General features: G+C 42.1%; 1 protein-coding gene across 1 annotated transcript in view; it reads right to left on the reverse strand.

The window, feature by feature from the left end:
* The window catches only part of LOC137151102 (high affinity cGMP-specific 3',5'-cyclic phosphodiesterase 9A-like), a 37829-nt gene that overhangs the window by 5518 nt on the left and 13216 nt on the right, over nucleotides 1-19095 (reverse strand). Inside the window, exons 2-4 of the mRNA XM_067545327.1 lie at nucleotides 18445-18515; nucleotides 16554-16631; nucleotides 15513-15556 (exon numbers count right to left, since the gene is read on the reverse strand). Of these exons, the coding sequence (XP_067401428.1) occupies nucleotides 15513-15556; nucleotides 16554-16631; nucleotides 18445-18515 (193 nt within the window). The remainder of the gene's footprint in view (nucleotides 1-15512; nucleotides 15557-16553; nucleotides 16632-18444; nucleotides 18516-19095) is intronic.

Below are 19095 nucleotides of genomic sequence, written 5' to 3' on the forward strand. Positions count from 1 at the left end.
CATCCATTGTTTGCAAAAACACTCCCCAGATACTGGCCTATTCCCCATTCTCCATTGTGTTTAACTACAATGTGAAAATAAATTGCATTACAGGAAATACAGAACCTTGACCTTTCTGGAGATCTAGAAAACCATTAAATTCTCTAGTTCGTTTTTTCTTTAAAAATTTCAGGTAAATTTAGTGCTCATGAAAGTTAGAGACTAACAGCATGATCTTAAATTAGGTAGAGTGCAAGCAGATGTTGTGAAAGTTTCTCCCATATAACACAGCAAAGGTACCTCATGCCTGACCTGCAAATCTCTTTTACTTAAACAAACAAATTAATTAAACAGTAATAAGTCACCAGGACCAGATGGTATCCACCCAAGAGTTCTGTAGGAACTCAAATGTGAAATTGCAGAACTACTAACTGTGTAACCTATTATTTAAATCGGCTTCTGTACTAGATGATTGGAGGATAGCTAACGTGATGCCAATTTTTAAAAAAGGCTTCAGAGATGATCCTGGCAATTACAGGCCAGTAAGCCTAACTTCACTACCAGGAAAATTGGTTGAAACAATAGTAAAGAACAGAATTATCAGACACATAGATGAACACAATTTGTTGGAGAAGAGTCAACATGGTTTTTGTAAAGGAAAATCATGTCTCACTAATACACTAGAATTCTTTGAGGGGATCAACAAGCATGTGGATAAAGGTGATCCAGTGGATACAATGTACTTAGATTTTCAGAAAGTCTTTGACAAGGTCCCTCACCAAATGCTCTTAAGCAAAGTCAGCTGTCATGGGATAAGAGGGAAAGTCCTCTCCTGGATCAGTAAGTGATTAGAAAATAGAAAACAAAGGGTAGGAATAAATGGTCAATTTTCAGAATTGAGAGAGGTAAATAGTGGTGTCCTCTGGAGTCAGTACTGGAACCAATACTGTTCAACATATTCATAAATGATCTGGAAAAAGGGGTAAACAGTGAGGTAGCAAAATTTGCAGATGATACACAACTACTCAAGACAGTTAAGTCCAAAGCAGATTGTGCAGAGTTACAAAGGGATCTCACAAAACTGAGCAACAAAATGGCAGATGAAATTCAGTATTGATAAATGCAAAGTAATGCACATTGGAAAACACAGTCCCAACTATACATATAAAATGATGGGGTCTAAATTAGCTGTTACCACTCAAGAAAGGGATCTTGCAATCAGTGTGGATAGTTCTCATGAAAACATCCACTCCATGTGCAGTGGCAGTCAAAAAAGCTAAAAGTATTTTGGGAATCATTAGGAAAGGAATAAATAATAAGACAGAAAATACCATATTGCCTCTTTATAAATCCATGGTATGCCCACATCTTGAATACTGCATGCAGTTCTGATCGCCCCATCTCAATAAAGATATATTGGAATTGGAAAAGGTATAGAAAAGGGCAACACAAATGATTAGAGACATGGAACAGTTTCCATATGAGGAGAGATTAAAAAGACTGGGACTTTTCAGCTTGGAAAAGAGACAGCTAAGGGAGATATAATAGAGGTCTATAAAATCATGACTGGTGTAGAGAAGGTAAATAAGGAAGTGTTATTTATTCTCTCTCATAACACAAGAATTAGGGGGTCACCAAATGAAATTCATAGGCAGCAGGTTTAAAATGTACAAAAGGAGGTATTTCTTCACACAAGTCACAGTCAACCTATGGAATTCTTTGGCAGAGGATGTTGTGAAGGCCAAGATTATACCAGGGTTAAAAAAAGAACTAGATAAGTTCTTGGAGGATAGGTCCATCAATGGCTATTAGCCAGGATGGGCAGGGATGCAAAATCATGCTCTTAAGTGTCCCTAGCCTCTGTTTGCCAGAAGCTGGGAATGGAAGACAGAGGATGGATCATTCAGTGATTACCTGCTCTGTTCCTTCCCTCTGAAGCACCTGGCATTGGCCACTGTCAGAAGACAGGTTACTGGGCTAGATGGATCATTGGTCTGACCCAGTATGGCTGTTCTTATGTTCTTTCTTCCTTCCCCAGAGACTGCCAATTCTGCAGTGGTTTTGATTTTTAAACTTGTGCACAGGAGGAGACTACCATATTCATTTTCCTTTGTGACCCAAACTAGGATTAAAATTCAGATACGCAAACAAGAAAGGCCAGTATATTAATCTACTCTATTACCTTTATTCCAAGAATTCCATTTCTTTAATTTTCTAGAGGGCCACTGACACATGAAATTGAAATGGAAGTCAAGCTATGAATGGGTAGGACAGCTCTGATTGATTTGACCAGGCAGCTAGAAAAGAGCAAGGAAAATTCCTTCATTTTGTACAAATTAAAAAACAGCCTGAAACCTATAGACATGGTGTCCATGTTCACAAGTACAACACAGTGCTAATTCTGCAATGGAAGGAAAGCAATACATCAGACTTTGAGACCAATGATGATTACTGCTGGAGAAAATTCTAGCCCTTTACTGTTCTTTATGACAAGACAACTACAACAAGTATAGTTTTGGAAAGATTCAATCCATACCTTAGCTTTACAATGCTTAGTACTACAGTGGTGGGCACTATAGCAAACCTTGAGAGCGATAAGTAAGGAAAAACTTTCCAGGACACTGATGTTGGACAGAATGAAGGACATTCAGGATATACTTGACTTTGACAATCTCCAGTAAAACAATTCTCGCAATAAAAACGTAAGAACTAACTTAGTGAGAAAGAGCCTTGATCCAGCTCATCCAATATCCTTTCTATTCCCAACAGTGGGTAACTGCTCTAGTTGTGAAATACTATAGGGATGTTATTTTTTATTTCAACTTATGCCCTGAAGCATGAAAAGTGACAGCCTTTATAAATTATATCCTCAGCAGTATAACTGCAGGTGCTGTATCTATCACCTATATCTATACACATAAATCTATCATCTCTCTCTGTCATCTATATGTAAACACACACACATATATACATTACATAAATGTCTAAGGGCAAATCCTCAGCTGATGTAAAGTGCCATTGAAGTCAGTGGAGCTATGACAGTTTATACCAACTGAGGAGCTGTCCTAAACTCTTTTTTCAGCCATTTGTCCAAATGTATTGTAATCAACAGAGAAGGAATCAGCAATAGACATTTTAAAATAGAACAGGCCTGTAATTCTAAAAGGAAATCTTGCGTAAAAATTTTTAAAGCACTTAAATGACTTTATGAGCCTAAGCGTCATTTTCAAAAGTGACTTAGACACTATTAAAAAGGGTACTTTACCCCTTAACTCTTTTGTCAGAAATGGTATGATCCTCACTGACCTTGATATCCTCTGTTGGCATTTGGTTTGGTCTTTAGGCTATATTTACTGACATTCAGTAAAACTATAAATATATATATTAAAAAGAAATAACTTTGACAGGGCAAGAGTCTATGGCATGAATGCAAATTAAAGTAAGATGGAGCACTTAAAGTAATATTAAAACATATCCAAAGTTTGGGGTCAAGTGAGGTAACACTAGAAGGCAAATAGGTAAGATATAGTTGTTGTTGACATTGCTTGGGAGATAAATCTGATGATGGAAGTAGTTTTCTACTCACATTTTAATTTTTACCTCTGTGCACATCTTATGCCTTCTTCTCATTCAAGAATAGAGTCAAGTGAGAATCATTAATACCTATGCATCGTACCAGCAGTAGAGACCACCTCGCTAGTCCGTACATTCTGCTCCACCAGTATGCTACCTCCAATTGTTTATTACTTGTATTATCATAGAGCCCAGCAGCTCCAGTCATGGACCAACCACAGTATCAGTATTTCCAGGTAAAAACACAATCAGGTAAACTACTGATAATGCAGCAGGTCAGCAAAGTCGAAGTGAGCAACTTGCCTTGTACTGCGCACAAACAATCTTAGGATATAGAGATAAGTGCCCAATCCTTCAGTCTCTACACAGGAAAAGCTCACGAAGGAGTAATGGGGATTTTGCCTGCATAAGGATGGCAGGATCAGGCCACTAAATTTATATTATATGGTAATATATTAACTGGTTTATTAAAAAGAACCAGACTTTCTTTAAAAAAAATCCTTATAATCCTTAGTGGTCTTTAAGAAGTTGCTAACCTTTAAAAAATGTAAGTGTGTGAAGTGCTAGGTTGACAGCTTCAGAGAACTGAATCTTCTGAGTAACCACAGGACAGGGAGAGCACAGGCATTTGCAGTACAAGCTTCCCAAGCACTTTCCCCTGAAAAATCAAACCTAACCCATCTCTACAGCCTTGTCTACAGTAGGGAATTAAAATGCAAAAATCCCACCATTGCCAGCACTGATTCAGATGCACTGTTGTTAGCAACACTGGAAGTCCTAGAGTAGATAGCTCTCTGTCTACAGCAGTGGACTTCAGCGCTGTGTCAATTAAACCTTCACAGACAGAGTAGTTCAGGTCTCCTTTATCTAGTAAACCCCCAGATGCTTTACTGAGACTATGGCAAGACCACGCAATTAGTGTTTCAAAAGGTGAGTGCTTCTTAAACAAGACCCTAGATTTTAACAAGTTATTTTAGTGAGTTTTTTAAAAGTAAAATGACAAAATGGTGCTAATATAACCCTCCATCCTCTGTAAATTAAGTACACTAGCAATATATTATATTTCTTTCATCTCTCCTGGAAATGCAAGATAAACAGTCTATATTCTACATTCTCTCATATGTTTTAAATGTATTTTTTAATATATTGGCGCACACGCGTTTGTACCTTAAGCATAAGGAACACATTGGCATTTCTAACAGCTGTCTCTTGTACTTGTCCGATATATCAAAATGTACCATGAATACAACACACACAATACAAAATGCGTTTTAGAAAATAATCAGTTGTATACACACATAAGACACAGATATCCGACATTTAAAATGTATTTCTTTACAATAGCTCCTGCTTCCTTTGAAAGCATCCATTACCATTAAGCTACTCTTCAAAATATTACAGTTAAATGAGAGACGTATCAGTAATACTTGGCAGGAACATTTGCTTTTATTTTCCAAATGAGTTGATTGTTACATGATTATGACTGTAAAATGGGACAAGCACACAGTGCTCTGAATGTGTAGGATCTAATTCATGCTCTGTTGTGTTTTTATTTTATCTGATTTCCAGGTTCAGTGACCGGAAGAACAACTAAAAAGATTAGTCCCATTACAGGGAATAGTTTTCAATTACCTCAGAAAGGGTTCTAAACTGCTGTTGACAATCAAAGAGCTGAAACAAACAAATAGTACTTCTTATTTAAAAGACGAGGAAAACTTCATCTCCGCTTACCGTACACAGTGCCTGGAATGCTATGAGCCCGGCAGTAAGAATAAACACAGAAACCTGCACACCCTGAATTCAATGCCTCTCAGATCTGTCTCAGTGACTGTAGCATACAAGAGAGTGATAAGTTGCTTTTAAAAACCAACCCACTAACAAAACTAGATGTTCTACTTTCACTCCTTCCTCCTGTCAAAACTCACTAAGAGTACCAGGACATTCTAATCCAGGAAACAGTCAACTGCAATGTGATGTTTATAGACGTAATAAACGACTTTCAAAAAGAAAATGTATGTTTTTATAACCCTGGAGTGCAGTAAAGATATATGACTAACAATGGCAGTTCCTTTCATCTTAAAGAGACAAAGGACCATTTCTTTTAATCAAGAACGCTACGAATGTTTTATTGCAAAAAAAAATTCAGAATTTTGCAGACAGCATTTAGTCTGTCTGGCTCAGAATCACAAAGACATTTAGGACCCTAGCTCCCATTGAAATCAATGGAAGTTAGGTGCCTAAATACCTTGAAGGATCTGCACCTCTGTGCCTCCGTTTCCCATCTGTAAAAAAGGGATAATAATAAACCTCCCTTTCTCCTATTCCTTATCTGTTGTGCCTATTTAGCTCTTTTGGGCAGGGAATGGCTCTTACTATGGGCCAGGTTGTGATATTTCTACTCACACTGAGTACTAATCTCATTGATTTCATTATGACTCTTTGTGTAAAGGGGTTTACTCAATGTGAGTCAGGGTATTACAATCTGACTTTACATGTATGTACAATGTTGTCTCAGTCCTCATTAGGGCCCCTAGTTCCTACTGTAAGACAAACATGAAACGTACTTGTCATCTTTATTCGGAAATTCACATTTACAAAAGTGGATATGGTTTTGCAAGACAAAGTTTTTGCATAATTTGCAAAGTACTTCAGTTTTTCTCCCCAACATTTTACAAATGAATATCAGAAGATTTACACCAACAAAATGATATTGCAATATACTAATGCTGCACAGTTTACAGGCAAAATCCAACTCTTCCTATAGCTATCCGTTGCTTGTTCGGCAATTGCTGTGTGTGTAGAACTCTCGGCAAGGCTCCTTGCATGACGTCAATGGGAATTCATCCCAAAAATGAGGGCATGATGTTCAACAGAGCTTCCACAGCATGGATATGATATTTGCAGTATAGGATCAGAGGAGAGAATTTTGCCCTCTCTCTTTCAAGGCCAAATTCCAGAAAAGAGGTGCATATAATGCCACAAAAGCACTTTCTTTGTGATGTGTACTGTGCCAGGCTGCCACTTTACACATATTTCTCCTGCCAGAACCAGGACAAATTAGTGTGGAGCAAGTATATGCTGGGGCTGCTTAGGTTACACACACATGCTAAAACAAGTGGCTCATATCCCTTAACCCTCGGTGCAATGCTCCTCCCCCCACCCCTTCACTCTTTGCTCTTCACCCTATTTGTGAAAGGCCTTACTCCTCCCTCTAGCCCCAAACAGCTACTGTAGTCAACAAGTTTGGGGAAGCAGAAGCAGGGCTCCTCCCACTTCCCACCCCTTTCCACCAACTTGCTCACAGTGGGGAGTAGCAGGCAAGTCTGTCCTGCTCTTCTGAAGAACAGTCAAAATTGCAATCTGATAAGGTCAAATCAGTGATGGTGGGGGGTGGGTCTAGTTTACCTCACCACACTTCCCTAGGTGGCCAAGCAAGGCCTGTGATAATCTAGTCTTAAGGACCAGAATCAGGCTAGACAATTTCTGCCCCATGGGGTGGGGGAAGAGAGACCTGCCTTGCAAGAGCCAGTTGATGAGGGTGTTCAGCTGGGATGTGGGAGATCCAGGTTCAAGTCTCTGTTCTGAATCAGGCAGAGATGTCTCTCATAGCCCAGCTGAGTACCCTAACCACCAGACTATAGAGTCAGTCTCAGTTTCTCCTGTTGGAGATGTGCCATGATGTAGGAATAATTAAATAATCACAGGACCAGAGCAAGGGCTTGAACCTACCTCTCCCACATCCCAGGCATGGGCCCTAACCAGTAGGCTATTCAGGAGTCTTTTGCTTTAGCTCCCTGAAAAATTTTAAATGGTCTTGGTTGTGTTCTGCTGTGGAGCAAAAACAAATACTGAAACCTTACCATTTTTCACACAATCGGATTTTTGTTTTCTAGCCAGCTCTAATTCTGACCCCAAATCCCTTTCAGGTCATAATCTAAGATTGCTCCACAAGTTAATTAGGGCTAAAACTTGCAAACCCTTACTCAGATAAGTAATCCTTTTGCAAGTTACAGTAGCTGCTTTTGGATTTACACTGGAATACCCAAGATCAGACTCCAGCCTATGGGCTACTTGTGTGAATAAGTTATGTAGGGAACAGCTTTGCAGGATAGGGACCTTTTTTCCTGAAGACATTGTTTAGAATGAGCATGTCACACTCTTGTGTAAGTTTCCAGAGTTATCTTGGCTCATAAATGAAACTACATCATATATGTAGATTTAGGCATTGTGACAAGTTTGTCATGTCACATAACAAATAGGTACCAGGATGATAGTGTCTATATATAGCCATTCAAAAAAAATCTTTGTGGGGCTCATTTGGAGTCTTATATATCATCAATGGGCTCATCAATCAGCAAAGCAGGTATATAAATACTTTCTCACACCAGTCTCCCACCAGGCAGCTACATAACTCTGTGTAGATCCAACTTTTTCAATTCCTGCTGGCATCTCTGGGGAGGAATCATGGGCTTTTTCCCCATTTGAGTAGTGGATAACTTGCTAATTGAAAAGGCAAATAAAATGCAACTGAAGTTGAAGGCATTCTTTGCACTTTGTCTGGCCAACAGACTATGAAATGCACTGGAAACAGTTCCTAATGCTGAGACGCTGTAGAAAGAAGTGATAAATGCATTGATCAGCCTGTGTGTTGGCTTAGATCTCAGTTGGTAAGACAAAGAGGTTACTGACCTCTTTGCATTTCAATATGCATTTCAAATTTGGTCATGAGGTTACTTTTGTTATACTTTTCTGACGGAGCTAGTGACAGTGACACTAGGAAAGGCTCAGAGGTGAATTCAGTGCATCTACGCAATGACAGAGGCCTCAAAAAGAAAATGCTAGTGAAATTTAGTTTTGTTTTCCTCAAGGGTAGGAATTTTGTAGGATTTGATCTGCAGCATAATTTAATTGGCATCTACTGTATTACGAAGTATTTGAACTTTAGTTGTTGCAACTCTACAGTCATGAATTTGTGAGTCTTAAGAACATTTTAACATCAGGAATGAGACCACTGTCTTCACACTATAGACATCTGAGCTACTTGTGATATAACAGCACTCACTAGAGTTAACGGCGGATTCCCTTATCATGTGACTGGGGTAACAATCTTCTGCAGTCCTGACCCATCTGACTATGATCAGGCCATAAAGACTGGCTTCTTACCGGTACGTCTGTGCATCACACCTTCACGCCATGTCTACACTACAAACTTTGGTCGACACAAGTTACGCCAGTGTAGTATATTGCTTGTGTGTGCATACTTGGCTTCTTGCGTCAGCGGTGTGCGTACTCACCAAGAGTGCTTGTATCGATGCACAGGGCGGTGCAGTCTGGGTAGGTATCCCAGTGTGCAACCCACCTCCATCCAGCGCACTTTTGGGAAGTTTTGGCAAAGCATGGTAGGACAGAAATGAGTTTCACAGGGGTCATTGGGAACAATGGGTCAAATTCTCAGTGTGCAACTGTCTCCGTCCCATTATGTCATCTACATCCAATAATTTACATGCCTTTTTTCAAAATCCCATGAATCATAGAATATTAGAGTTGGAAGGGACCTCAGGAGGTCATCTAGTCCAACCCACACTGCCCTCCTCAGTGTCTGCCATCACTGACAAAAGCATGGAACCTGCGCAGCTCTCTATCATTGTTATGAGCGTTGCATGCCCAGGACACATAATCTTCCAGTATTTGCAGAGGTGCAAGAATAACCAAATCAAGTGGGGAACATGATGATTTCCCACAGGAAAGATTGTTGAGGGACATAGGAAGAATCAGTTCAAAGTTGTTGGTGGCATTCACAGAGCAGCTGCACATGGTTGAGCTCCGCTTCTGGGACCAAGAAACAAGCACTGACCGATGGGATCTCATTTTAATGCAAACTTGGGATGACAAGCAGTGGCAGCAGAACTTTTGGATGGGCAAGGTCACATTCCTAGATCTACATGCTGAGCTTGCCCCCAACCTCCAGTTCAGGGACAGCAGAATGCCAGCAGCACTGATAATGGAGAAACAAGTGGCAATCACCCTGTGTAAACTTGTAACGCCAGATTGCTACTGGTCAGTGGGAAATCATTTTGGAGTTGGAAAATCCACTGTGGTGGCTGTTGTCTTGCAAGTGTGCTGGGACAATAATCGCCTCGTGACTCTGGGCAATGTGCAGGACATAGTGGATGGATTTGCAGCAATCCCAAACTGCAGTGGTGCAACAGACAGCATGCATATCCCTATTTGGCACCAGACTGCCTCACTACAGAGTACATCAACAGAAAGGGCTACTTTTCTCTGGTGATGCAAGCATTGGTGGATCACTGGGAATGCTTCACCAACATCAGTGTGGACTGGTCAGGGAAGGAATAAAGACGCTCGTATCTTAAAAACACACAACTGTTCAGAAAGCTACAAGCAGGGACTTTCTTTCCCAGCCAACAGACTACGACAGGCGATGTTGAAATGCCAATAGTGATCCTGGGGGAACCCAGACTAGGCCTTGCTCATGAAGCCGTACCCCAGCTACTTCCACAGCAGCAAGGAAAGATTCCACTACCCGCTCAGCAGGTGCCGAATGACAGTTGAACGTGCTTTTGGTAGATGTGAGTAAACCGTGCCAACGGCTCCTCAAAGATCGGAGCTCAGTGAGAAAAACATCTTCATGGTTATAGCTGCCTGCTGTGCCTGGCCTAATAACTGAGATGCAAAAAGAGAAACGTTGCTGCTGGGGTGGAGGGTGGAGCAGCTGTCTGTTGAGTTTAAACCACCAAATGCAAGGGCCATTAGAAGATCTCAACGTAGAGCTATACGGTTCAGGGAGGCTTTGAAGGAGCATTTTAACAGCGAGCCACAGTAATGTGCTGGGCTGTATTGTGCTCTACCTGGCCCTGATGTTTTGGGGCCTGTTAGGAATTGTGGGGCACTTGGCATATATCTATGAATGTAACACTGTCAGTGTGCCTCTTAATTTTGTGGTGCCTGCTGTACATTTAGGATTGTTGCAGTGTGTGTGTTTGTCACTGATCCTAGGAGCTGTGTGACATTGCACAGGAACAAGTCAGTGGGTGCTTTCGGAATGGCTAGGCACTCTGCGGCATGTGTTATGAAGTGATAAAGACGTTCCACATAATTGAATTTTATTCAGTAACAAAACCAGTGCAGAGAAAATCAGTGCAATTTAAAAGCAAATACACTCAAAATGTAATAAATGACTAGAACAGAACGTATCAAAGGGAAAGAACATTCATGTCTGTTTCAGCTGCGCGTACAGTTACCATGGCTTTCACAAGTCATGCATGTGAAGCTGTGGTTGTCCTTAATGTTTCCCGGGGCCCCTGATGCCATGTGGAATGTTGAGGGAGGTGGGGTGCAGGGAGGGGCTGTAACAGAGTTCTCCATGGACTGCAAAGGGAGGTGGACCCCGGGATCACAGGTCAACAAGAGTATGCAGCATCTGTGTTTGCTGCTGGAGAAGCCCAGTTATGTCCTGGCTATGTCTTCTCCTTTTCCTGATGGGAGTCCTGGGTCTTTCTCCACGCTTTCCTTCTCCAGGCGGTCAGCAATGGTCACCGTCCAGGCCTTGTGCCCTCAGTCAGATGCAGCACTGGCTTGCAGGATCTCACTGAACACATCCATCCCAAATCCTCTTTCTCAGGCGTTCTGCGGGTGTGGAGGGGGAACTCCTCAAGGCCACAATGGCAGTAGCTGCAGCTAAAACACAGAGAGGTACTATTGTCAGTATAGGCACAACGGAGAGTGAAAGTTAAGATTCAGATCTCCTATCCTTTGCTCCCCAATAGTTTTAAACAAGATATGCCTATTGACACTTCTGCTTCAGAAATGCCTGTGCATGACGCCACTCACAGCATCAGCTGTGTTGAATAAGGCCCGCCCGGGGCGAGGGAAATGAGGGAATTGCTCAGTTGCATGAAACTACGAACATAGGCCAGTGGCTCTGCGTACTGGCACCATTTTCCCTAGGCGGTGGTGGTTTCAGCTGATATCTCACTCCTGAGGGTGACAAAGGCACAGAGACCACTGTGGCTGCAGTGACCTGAAGCTCCCCGGGCCTGTGTACTGAAGTGGTGTCTGTCAAAGTTATTGCAGACTGACATGGGAAAGTGTCCTGCTGGGGAGGAAGAAATAAGGCTGCCCTGCCTAGGAACTCTCAGGAAAGGACTGCGAAGTACCGCCCTGAAAGTTTCATTGAGATCTCTCAGGAGGATTCAAAGGACAGCCTGTGCACATAAACAAATTGCTCCTCATGCCCCTCCCCCCCCCCCCCACACCCGCTTGCCTAACTCTACAGGGAAATGAAAAGTAGATTACGACACTACCTCTCTTTTTTGTACCGCTTCCTCTTCTAGTCTGAGTAATTTAATGCAAATCAATAATTGTGTCCTGTTAAGATGGGGATGCCATCACTGTAACGGGAAATAAATTTACACACTTACCTGAAGATCCTTCCCCTCCATTTGGTTCGCCTGTTCTTGACTGCCAGGGCTGACTAGATGTGGTGGAGTTTCAAACAGGTCCTGGCTAGTGGCATAGCTGGACTCTTCCCCGGTTTCTTGTCTCCCATCCTCTTCCTCCTCGCTGTTCAGGTCAGGAACCTGTGGCTCAGGCTCCCTGGAGGTATCCATGGTGGTGGGGCACCCAGCTCTTTGTAAAAGCAGCAGGCCTGTGACTCAGCACCGGGTCGACTGTTGGTCTCCTTGGCCTTCTGGTATGCCTGACACAGTTCCTTTGCTTTCACGCGGCCCTGCTGCTGGTCCCTGTCGTACCTCTTCTCCTGCAAACTCTGTGCCATCTGCTCGTAGATGTCCACATTTCTATGGCTGGTCTGTAACTGTGTTTGCACAGCCTCTTCCCCCACAGGCTCAGGAGATCTAGCATCTCCTGTCTACTCCAAGCTGGAGTGTATCTGGAGCATGTAGCCAGTCTAGTCAGCTGGGGTAGTTGCGCACTACAATGGAGAGCTGCCAGTTGTGTTACCAGACAGGGCAATCAGGATAAGGCATTTTAAAAGTTCACAGGACTTTAAAGGGTAGGAGGGCTTCTGGTCTCTGTGGCTCCTGGGCAGTGGAATTCACAACAGAGACCAGAGTGGTCAGTGTCATGTATTGTGGGACAGCTGCTGGAGGACTGTTAAGGTCAATATAGGTAACCCAGTTCCAGAGGGATAGCTGTGTTAGTCTGTTTTCAGCAAAACAATGGGAGTTCTGTGGCACCTTAAAGACTAACAAATTTATTTGGGCATAAGCTTTCATGGGCAGAAACCCACCTCGTCAGATGGTAACATGGAGTAACACAGAGAGTCTATGCCTGCACTGCGTTGATCTCCGTACATTGACGATGGCTCATGCTTGGGGAGGCAGTGTAACTGTGTTGCTGTAACGAGGCACTTACACCAGTGGGAGACATATGTAAGTGTAGACACACGCACAACTAGGTCGATGTAAGGTTTATGTCAATCTAATTTTGTAGTGTAAATCAGGTCTCATTGTAGTGAAGCTGCTGCTCATATATTCCTTTCTGAGGGTCAAATTTTCCAATCTCATTTTCGTGCTCTTCTTTGCTCCACTTATGCATACTTCACTATTTTCTAGCTATGTCAGAGAGCAGTGAGAAGAGTAGTGCTAGCTACTCCCCTTGTAGGAATCGCTGTGACCCTTTTTGGCATCTATTTGACTAACAGCTAGTTGCTGTGGAAAACAGAATGTGGGTTGCACCCTTCTTTCATGCAGTCAGATTTGTTTAAAAAGAAAACTAGAGCTGAACATTTTTACAAAAAAGAACTAATTTCCCACACTCAGTTCTTTTCATCCTCTGCAAAAGGTCAGGAATGTTTAAAATTAATGGCAACCAATGTAAACGAAACACAGAAATGAAAGAAACATTAATTCCCTTGCATATAGTCCAACTTGCTTCCTCTTTCCACAACAGAAACCGTCTGCCTGCTTTGGCAACTAAGCCACAAGGAATTTCCAGCCCTTTTCAGCTTAGAGCTTTGGGAATCCCTATTTTTGTAAAATGAAGCAAGAAACCACGGATAACATTAAAACGATGAGCTATACACTACACAAAACATTCGCCCCACCCTGCTGTTAGCTGGCCAAAATAATCAGGACTATAGGGAAGTGTGGAAAGGTAAATGTGCTCTTGGAAAATACAAAGTGAACTTCATGTAAATAAAGCCAAAATGCCTGATTCTCAGCCAGGGTAAATTAGTGTAGCTAGACTGCAGTGCCACACTGAAATACACCAAATGAGGATCTGTCCCTTTTTGTAGCCGAGGCAAGCAAATAACGTTACACATACTATTCGGTATGTAAGGAAGGTCACACCTCCTAAAACCCTTTCCCTTCTCACCTGAAAATGCAGGTACTTAGCTTCTAGGCCATGGAGTTCTGACATGTTTTTGGAGTGGAGCACATTTTAATAAGAACAGTGTCTCACAGGCCAGCTTCCTTCTCATTCACTATCACATGGATCCCTCCCCTCTCATTTGAATAGTCTTCCTCAGCCTTCAGAAGTCACTGATATGGGAAATATTTTTTTTGTCTTTACTGTGATAAAATCATTTCCCTCTTCCCATCTGTTCTATTCCTTTCTCTTGTCCTGCTCCCCTGCAGTTGCTTCTCTGTCATCTGTTCCCTCTCTACTTACACATGCTTCCCCATTGCCTGGCTCTCCCTTCTCCCTTGGACATCCTGCTAGGCTGCCTCATTTCCTTTTCCTCTGGACATTCCTCTCCCAATGGAAGCTGGCAACTGTGTTGGCTTCTGTTTCCTTCTCCTCTAAATACAGCCCCTAGAAGATGCAGCTTGTTTCCAGCTGTTTTTACAGGCTTCTTTACACTTCTTTGCAGTGAAAAGCCAGCATCCCTCTAGAACTAGTTAGAAAGAAGCAGCCAGTACCATATAACTAGCCAGCTCCCTGTCAAACACAAGCAAGTGCTCTGTGGGCCTCCAGTGCTCCCCACAAATCTGGGAGCTGCTGGCCTAAGCACGATGCTCAAAAGCAGAGAGAAAATGTGAAGCTGGTCAGACTGACGTGAAAGTGCCATTTCTGTACGCCTTGTACAAAGAACAACTTAGCTGCTTTGGAGAACAGGCCCTGGAAGAACACATGGTATATACAATGTTGTTGTCCATCGAGAGCTTCTTCAATCATGTCACATTTATTGAAAACTACTGTACCTGCACCAGGTAAATGTTTGAAGGAATGACATCCTTTCCTCAGCCTATTAGCTATCGGCTACAAAAATGTTGTGCCCAGCTTTGATGAGATGTTTAAAGAGGTTTTAAAAAAAAATCATCTAACAAAACACTAGAGATGGGATTTTTCAGAAGTGCTCAGCAATGGCCTAACCGCACTGAGCTCAATAAGGGTGTGTCTACACAGCAACTAGACACACGCAGCTGGCCCGTGTTTCCTTGCTGTGTAGACTTCCAGGCTCGGGCAGGAGTTCAAGTTCTGGAATCTTCCCACCTCGCAGGGTCCTAAAACCTGGGCTCCAGCCTGAGCCCAGACAGACATCTACACAGCAATGACACAGCCCCGCAGCCCCAGCCCCATGAGCTCGAGTCAGCTGGAATGAGCCAGCTGCATGGGTCTAATTGCTGTGGAGACATACCCTGAGACTTTTACCATTGACCTCAGTAGGAACAGAGTTCGACCAATGGTGAGCGCTTTAGAAAATCCCGTGCTACATGCTCACAAATGTGTTTCCAACTTGAATACCAGCTGATTTCAAACACTTTTTAGCTGGGAGTTAAATATTTTGCACCATTCTTCATTATGGCATAGCTACAGCCACGTCAGATCAAATTATTATTATTATTATTATTATTTTGCATCATAGCTAGAGAACGTACAAGTCACACATTTTCCAGATTGTTTAAAACCCAAAACCGCCAGCTCAGTCAAAGGTGTTTTAGTAAATATGGCTAAAAATAAAGGTGTTTTACCTGATAACTGTCCGGTGGCCACAGGTCTCACTTTGTAGGGAGTACTGCAAATATCAGAGAGGACTGGTTACAATGACACTGATAAAACACTTTGTGTTTCCTATATAGGACTGGTGTACATGCCATTAAGAGTGGAAGGAAGGATATGAATACTTTCTGAGCTGGCTTGGAATTTGTGGGTTGAAAATTTACCCCTGGAACTGAAGAACATGCACTTTTTATGAATTTATCACTTTCAAATCTGCCACTGCACTGGTAGCAAAGGACTTGGCTAGGCTGCTTTAATGCCACCCAGAATATAACATTGACACACAGCAAGCACAGCCGAAAACTCTCCCCTTTGAGGAGAGTCGTGTTAGCTTGGAGATAGAGGTGTCAAGGAAATTGTCACTGGGAAGAAGAAAATTCCTTGGGGGCAGGGACAGTCTTTTTTGTTCTGTGTTTGTACAGTACTTAACACAATGGGGTCCTGGCCCATGACTGGGGCTCCTATGCAGTACCACAATACAAATAAATAAATAAATAATAATAATAATAGTGTGAGTGGCCATAGTGAAAAAGCATAGCAGGGCAGAGCAAGTGATGAGAAGCCAGGGAACAAAAGTGAATGGGGTTTAGAGCAGTGTAGGTCTTGGCGCAACATGTATATGAATCCATGCCTCATAATAGCTGTGCCCCCCTTCTCCCCCCATGTCTGCAAATAATGGTATTCTATTTCTCTTTTAGAACCCAAAAGAAGCCTGTGAACTAAGGGAGCTGGGAGCCTGGGGAGCAAACAGTGAGTGGTAAACAGACATTCTACATTAAATACTTGTGTACAGTAGTTTTTCCTCAGCTATCTCTGCCTGCTTTAATAACGGGTAAAAATTACAACCAAAGAGGGATTAGGGTTATAATCTTGTGACCAGTTTCTGCTGACAGATACCTCCCATTATACAGGGTCTCCTGTCACATAGCACAGGAAAGGTATTCATGACTAAGCAAAACTCTTTTCTTTGGGCTTGACTTTATGTCACAGGATTGGGCCCTCCTCAGGCTTACCTCTCGGAGTTTGCTGGCATTGTTGGATCGATGGATACCATGCAATTATCCACTGTCAACAGGGAGATAGTTGTGTTCCTGAAAGACATGAATCAAAGAGGTTTATTGAACCTAGAAAATGATGGGTCCTGATTCTGTGCTGCCTCAGACCTTGCATTGCACAAGTGCAACCGGCTAAGTGGACTTAAAACATTCCCATTCTGACTAGATATCGTATCGCGCCCACTTTGCACTGGTATGGATGGCTACACAAGGGGCAAAGCAGTGAAGAATTAGGTCCTTAATGTCTATGTTCTGTACAGCTCAACCACAAGAGACATTGGTGATTAAAATGCAACCGTGGTCTTGTCTGTCTTGAGAGGGAACTTTACTCCCTATAAAAATCACATATGCTGTGCTGTTGAATAATCAGATACTGACTTCCACTGAGAAGCCATTGTGATTTATTGACTAGGCAGATTATATATATATTGACTGAATTAAAAGTCATTGTAAATACTTAAATACATACAAAATCCAACTCCCTCTAAGCTACACAAGTGATTATCAGTGTTGTTATTCACTTCAATTACAAAAGGCAATTCTGAAATTTTTAAACTAGCACCTTCACAAAACCAAACAAAGGGCTACAGGTTTGTGGAAAGGAGTGCAATGGTTTATGAATACTATTGTGCTAGTTTGACATCACAGATTCCAATGTGCTTGCTGGAAGCATGTTTGAAATTAGTGAAATCTTGGCAGCCCTTTGTACAGCTCTATTTAAAACAAACCATAACCCAGCCTGTTTAACTGAACTCTCCTGTTTATGAATGGCTTACGTTGTTAAACTAGGTTTTCTGGATGACAGTGGAAGTGTTTGACATCACAGGCAAATGACAATTAATGATCTCTCCAATACCAAATGAGGGGTAATAGCAAGGGTAAACAGCAAAACGCATTGGATTCCATCCCTGAGTTTTATGTAACTAATAGTCAGTATAGTCAATAGGATTCCCCGGATGCCCACAGAGTTAACCACACTCAATAACTCTGTGATTTAATGACTTTTTGCTGTTATTTTTCTTGGGTTTTGGTACCGTGAGCTTATACATACAAAGTCACAATCTAAAGCAGATCATATTCCTTTCTGCATACCCCTTGCAAAGGGTTTTGTGATGCACAGTGGCCAGTGAGAGCTGGACGCCAGTGCGTAGATAAAGGACAGCCAGTGGATTCCCCCCAGACTCATGGGTGAAACCTCCAGCCAATTCTCTTTGGGGAAGGTAGGAGTACCCAACTCTATCCCAAATGGAAGAACTAACAAGAAACTCCAGGAGCAGAAACGCATGGAATTTTTAGACCCCCTGTGCAGAAACAACCCAAATAAAGAAGAACATGGCCTGGAATGATGGACTTGGTGATTTTTTTGTTTGCTCCATTTGTGCAAAATTCCAGTGAGCACTCTGTGTTGGGATATCAGGAATCTTGAATAAGATTGGTATAGTTCTATTTGACACTGCCCCAAATGTAAAACTGATATTCTTGACGGGGCTTGTCTGTGCACAATGACACACTTTTTTATTCTATTCTATTCTATTCTATTCTATTCTATTCCTTATACATGACCCAACACTGTGACAGCTGAGCACTTTCCAATAGTGGATTAAGCACTCTTCTATTTATGCATGAATTACTGTGTTACCCCAATTTCCCATGTACTATAACTTGAGATATGCCTGAGATGCAAAATTCAGATCTGGATTTTGAAATATCTTCTCTTCCTCCCAAAATTCAGTGATTGTTGGGCGAGAGATCCTTTTTGGGCTCATCTCTGAATTGTTCTGAAGAGGGAAGGAAGGAATCAAGGCAAAAGGTGTGTTACATTTGACCAAGGCTATCGAATGATACCCACCTTGGTAACCCAGTTGCAGTGCAGAAGAGGTCCACAATATCTCTGGAATTGCAGTATTTACTGAAGCCCACCTTCCAAACAAAACAGCAGCAGTGAATTAAAGAAAGAAAGGAGAGAAGGTACAGTTAGATCCCATGGGACAGTAACCTCCTTCCTGCATGTACTTACTGGCTTAACAGAAATGATCATTCTTGCATTTTAAATGATCTGATTTGCCTTAGGTCTGGAATTCTTTTCTCCCTCTCTTCTCTCCCCCTCCCCCCCACCGTTCTAATTCATTTATTTTAAAAGAGAAATCAGAGGCGGGAAGGGGATTTTGGACTCCTAACCCTGCTATCTACAAATATAGCATATGGTACCTAAAATGACAGCAAAAGAAACATTATCATATACTTAATCTAGATGGCAATCATGACCACAAATTGTAGAAAGAAACAATTGTAAGTACTGAAGGATGTCTATATAATGGGTCAGATCCTCAGTGTCAATAGGCTTTGGTTAATTCAAGTCAACGGTGCTGCACTGATTTATATCAGCTGAGGATTTGGTCCTGTCATTTAAACTGAATGTAATTTTTTCCAAATATGCCAAATTTCGTGCTGTAATGCACCGCCCCATTCCAGTACTGATAAACTAGTGGTTGAATCCACA

Source organism: Emydura macquarii, unplaced genomic scaffold, assembly GCF_026122565.2.
Source record: "Emydura macquarii macquarii isolate MOO-44397 ecotype Brisbane River unplaced genomic scaffold, CSIRO-AGI_Emac_v2 contig_1043, whole genome shotgun sequence".
Classification (NCBI taxonomy): domain Eukaryota; kingdom Metazoa; phylum Chordata; order Testudines; family Chelidae; genus Emydura; species Emydura macquarii.